The sequence below is a fragment of the Narcine bancroftii genome, chromosome 5 (assembly GCF_036971445.1).
Source record: "Narcine bancroftii isolate sNarBan1 chromosome 5, sNarBan1.hap1, whole genome shotgun sequence".
In the NCBI taxonomy this organism is placed as follows: domain Eukaryota; kingdom Metazoa; phylum Chordata; class Chondrichthyes; order Torpediniformes; family Narcinidae; genus Narcine; species Narcine bancroftii.
The window spans coordinates 166,040,422-166,044,462 of NC_091473.1; the positions used below are offsets into that span (position 1 = coordinate 166,040,422).

General features: G+C 48.4%; 1 protein-coding gene across 2 annotated transcripts in view; it reads right to left on the reverse strand.

Moving 5' to 3' along the window:
• LOC138764140 (filamin-B-like) overlaps nt 1–2,673 on the reverse strand; it is a 141,863-nt gene extending 139,190 nt beyond the window's left edge. The window contains exon 1 of one of the 2 annotated variants that reach the window (XM_069939601.1): nt 2,231–2,673. In XM_069939601.1, coding sequence (XP_069795702.1) covers nt 2,231–2,588 — 358 coding nt within the window. In that variant the 5' untranslated portion in view covers nt 2,589–2,673. The remainder of the gene's footprint in view (nt 1–2,230) is intronic. The other variant, XM_069939602.1, reaches the window with a different exon arrangement.
• Between the last annotated feature and the right edge of the window lie 1,368 nt (nt 2,674–4,041).

Consider the following 4,041-nt stretch of genomic DNA (forward strand, 5'->3'; position numbering starts at 1 on the left):
TACATAATTAATGTATTACAGAAACTGCTGCAACAGTGCAGGCCTTTTGCAGACAAATATTGCCAATACATACACCAAAAACATTTCTGTTTAACACTTTCACACTTGCAGCCAAGGTTTTAAGAGTATTCGACATGTTCAGTGCATGGCATTGGGATTGAATGTACAAATACTGCTGGCTGTGAAGTTCCAGGATGGGTCGATCTTCAACATTGGAGCTGGTGAAGCATCAGAAACAGTTCCCAAACTTTTTTCGACAAGTCAATAATCAAAACAACTCAGTGATACTTCATTATCAGACCTGCAGGAAATCGCTTTTTAAAAACCACTCATGGCACTTGAGAGCTCCAGGCTTTGAATCTCACTGCGTGAACAATTCCCAGGCCACACCCGCCAACTAATATTTAACTAAAACTTCGGTCGTTCATGTGGCTCAAAGTTTTTATTTTAAAAAAACCCCATCGATGAAAACGATTAAAACCCAAACTCGCTCAGGTGCCCCCCAAACGTAGGTTTCCAGTCAAACTTTAATACCAAAGCAATAACCCAGATTACACGCAGTGCAGAAAAAACAAATCAGTTTTGATAGGAGCGAATTGAAAAATGCAGTTACACAACTTGAAAGCGAAACATGGGAGTGCGGGCCACCCACCCAACCCACTACGGACGCGGGCTCCACTCTGTAACACCCCAAGGTACCACACCCGACTCTTACAGAAGTGGCTGCAGACGAGAGGATCTGTACTGGCTTTCTGTAAATTACACCCACACAGACAGAGAGAAAGAAAGAGAGAGGAGAGAGAGAGAAGAGAGAGAGAGAAGAGAGAGAGAAGAGAAGAGAGAGAGAGAGAGAGAAAGAGAGAGAGAGAGAAAGAGAGAGAGAGAGAAAGAGAGAGAGAAGAGAAGAGAGAGAGAGAGAGAGAAAGAGAGAGAGAGAGAGAGAGAGAGAAGAGAGAGAGAAGAGAGAGAGAGAGAAAGAGAGAGAGAGAGAGAGAGAGAGAAGAGAGAGAGAGAGAAGAGAGAGAGAAAGAGAGAGAGGAAAGAGAGAGAGAAGAGAGAGAGAGAAGAGAAGAGAGAGAGAGAAAGAGAGAGAGAAAGAGAGAGAGAAAGAGAGAGAGAAAGAGAGAGAGAAAGAGAGAGAAGAGAGAGAAAGAGAGAGAGAAAGAGAGAGAGAAAGAGAGAGAGAAGAGAGAGAGAAAGAGAGAGAGAAAGAGAGAGAGAAGAGAGAGAGAAGAGAGAGAAGAGATGAGAGAGAAAGAGAGAAGAGAAAGAGAGAGAAAGAGAGAGAGAGAAGAGAGAGAGAAAGAGAGAGAGAAGAGAGAGAGAGAAGTGAGAGAGAAGAGAGAGAGGAGAGAGAAGAGAGAGAGAAGAGAGAGAGAAAGAGAGAGAGAAGAGAGAGAGAAAGATGAGAGAGAAGAGAGAGAGAAGAGAGAGGAAAGAAGAGAGAGAGAAGAGAGAGAGAGAAAGAGAGAGAAAGAGAAGAGAAAGGAGAGAGAAGAGAGAGAAAGAGAGAAGAGAGAAGAGAGAGAGAAGAGAGAGAGAAGGAGAGAGAGAGAGAGAAGGAGAGAGAGAAGGAGAGAGAGAAGGAGAGAGAGAAGGAGAGAGAGAAGGAGAGAGAGAAGGAGAGAGAGAAGGAGAGAGAGAAGAGAGAGAGAAGGAGAGAGAGAAGGAGAGAGAGAAGGAGAGAGAGAAAGAGAGAGAGAAGGAGAGAGAGAAGGAGAGAGAGAATTCTAAACTAATGCTCACTTATTGATGTGTCTGGGTTTAAACTACTTTTCCCAAACAGGCCAACTTGGGGGGGGGGGGTTTTAAAAACGACCCAGTGAAGTTAGACGAGACCCCCCTGCTTAAAGCCACACTTCGCCGCTGGCCTCTTCAACAAAAGAAACGTTTCTGAACAGCCACTTCTCGCAGTGGGGCTTCAAACCGAGGGTGGGTGGGGGCTCTCCCGACTGAGGGCACCCCGAATCAACCATCACTTTGCTTATTGATTGGCGGAAAAAATTGGCCGAAACCAGCTGGGAACCGACCCTGACGCTTCACCCGGTCGGTGGCGGCGGATCTGCCCACCCTGGAACCGGGAACGCGACCCCCGATCTGACATCTCCCGGGCACGGTGTCCCAGCTCAACTCTCAAGCCACACGGGCGGGAAACGTGAAAATTAGGGGGGGGGGGGGGGCAGATAAACCACACCTTGACCAGACTGCATCTGAACTCCGAGACACTCACCGATAGACACCAGCTTGATGTTCTCCTTGTCCAGGAACTCCAGGGCCACGGACACGTTCTCCAGCTGCATTTGCCTGAAGGTGGGTCGCTGGTGGTACTTGCGGTACATTTTCTTCTGGCTCAGGATCTCGAGCAGGGCGATGAGCCGCAGCCCGTCCGCCAGGTCGCTCTGCAGGTTGTGGATGCGCTTGTTCACGCACTTCAGGTGCTCGTTGCACCAGCGGGTGAACGTGTTCTGCTGGATTTTCTTCCATGGCGCGTCCTCGGCCAGGTCCTTCTCGGTCACCGGCATCTCGGCGTCTTTGTCCTCCTGCCGCTGCGGCTGCTCCGACTCCCTCCTCTGCACATGCGCGCTCATGGCTGGCGCCGCCCCTCCCCCGCCCCTTTTCAATCGCTCCACTTCCGGGATCACGGGTGGGAGATTCACACGGGACAGGTTACTCGGCGGCGAGCCTGTTGGGGAATGGAAGCCAGTGTCAAAAATGCCTCTCGTTATGAACACCCACTCCCTCACATCAAGAGAAATCAGCCGCTGCCAAGATCTTTTTTGAAGTCAAAAGTAAAACCTCTGCGGACCCAACACAAAATGCTGGAGAAACTCAGCCATTTTTTAGGTCAACCTCAACTCCAGTTGCCGGGACGGATGAGAAACCTGGGTTTCTTCCCGGAGATCTGTTCCCAACAATATCAAAGCGTGGTGGCTGTAACTGGGGAGAACGAAACCTCTGTAGGTTATGGAAACTAAACTTAAAAACGCTGGGCAGGTCAAACTTTATCTTGCGAAGATCAAGGGGATTTTCTTTTGGTTCGGGCGCCTGTCCACTGTTTTGTCCATATCTCAATGAAGGGCTCTATAAAGGACACTGCTGGGGATTTGTCCAGCATTGTTGCTAGAGAGAGCTCGCCGACTTCACCCGTTCGCTCTAGATGTCGCATTAACCCGTTTGACATCGGCGTTCTTGAATTGCACGATGACATTGTATCAAAAAACTATCACGCACGTGTTTCGCGCCGTGAGGAGGAGCGCTTTGCCGCGAAATGTATTGGCGGCGGGGCCACCTTTCGTGACGCCCGGACCCCAATAGCTGTCCTAATAAGAGTGAGTCCACACCCGTCCTTGCAACTGTTCCCTGCAGGCGGCACCGGGCGTGGAAGGGACCGCTGATTCACTCCCGCCTCACAGTGCAGGAGGCTGGCAGAAAACCACCGACAGGAGCTTTTAGCTGGGGCTGTGGGGGAAACACGGCCAAATGATATTTTTTTCTTTCGGTGGAACAGGCATCAAAATCCACCCGAAAGTTTTAATTTTATGTCGAAAAGGTGTTCGTAGCATTGCTTTGAAAAGTGAAAAAGGAAAGTCTTTCAGAAAGTTGGGACAGGACCAATGTCCACTACTTCGTTTCTCAAAAAGGTTGATTGAGGTTCACAAATACTAGTGACCACAATATTGTGGCGAAAACACCAGTACAAAAGAATGTTTTTGGTGTTATAACTAAGAACAGGGATATTTTAAAGAAAAATAATAATTTTCTGCTGAAACACTACACAAAATTTTTTTTTAAGACCCTTATTTTGGTGTCACCCCTCTGAGAGTGTCAGCCGGTGTGGTCCGCACCCCCCTAGTGATGCCAGTGATCAACCTTCAAATCACATGCTGTCATGGTGAAAGTTGTCCTGCGGTGCCGTTAGGGACAGAGTTCTTGAATTTTGACCCAGCGACAATAAAGAACAGGACATACTCGGAGTGAGATCCAACTCTATAAAAGGTATGACTTCAGCCAGTGGTGAAATTTTCCCCTAGATTCCTAGTT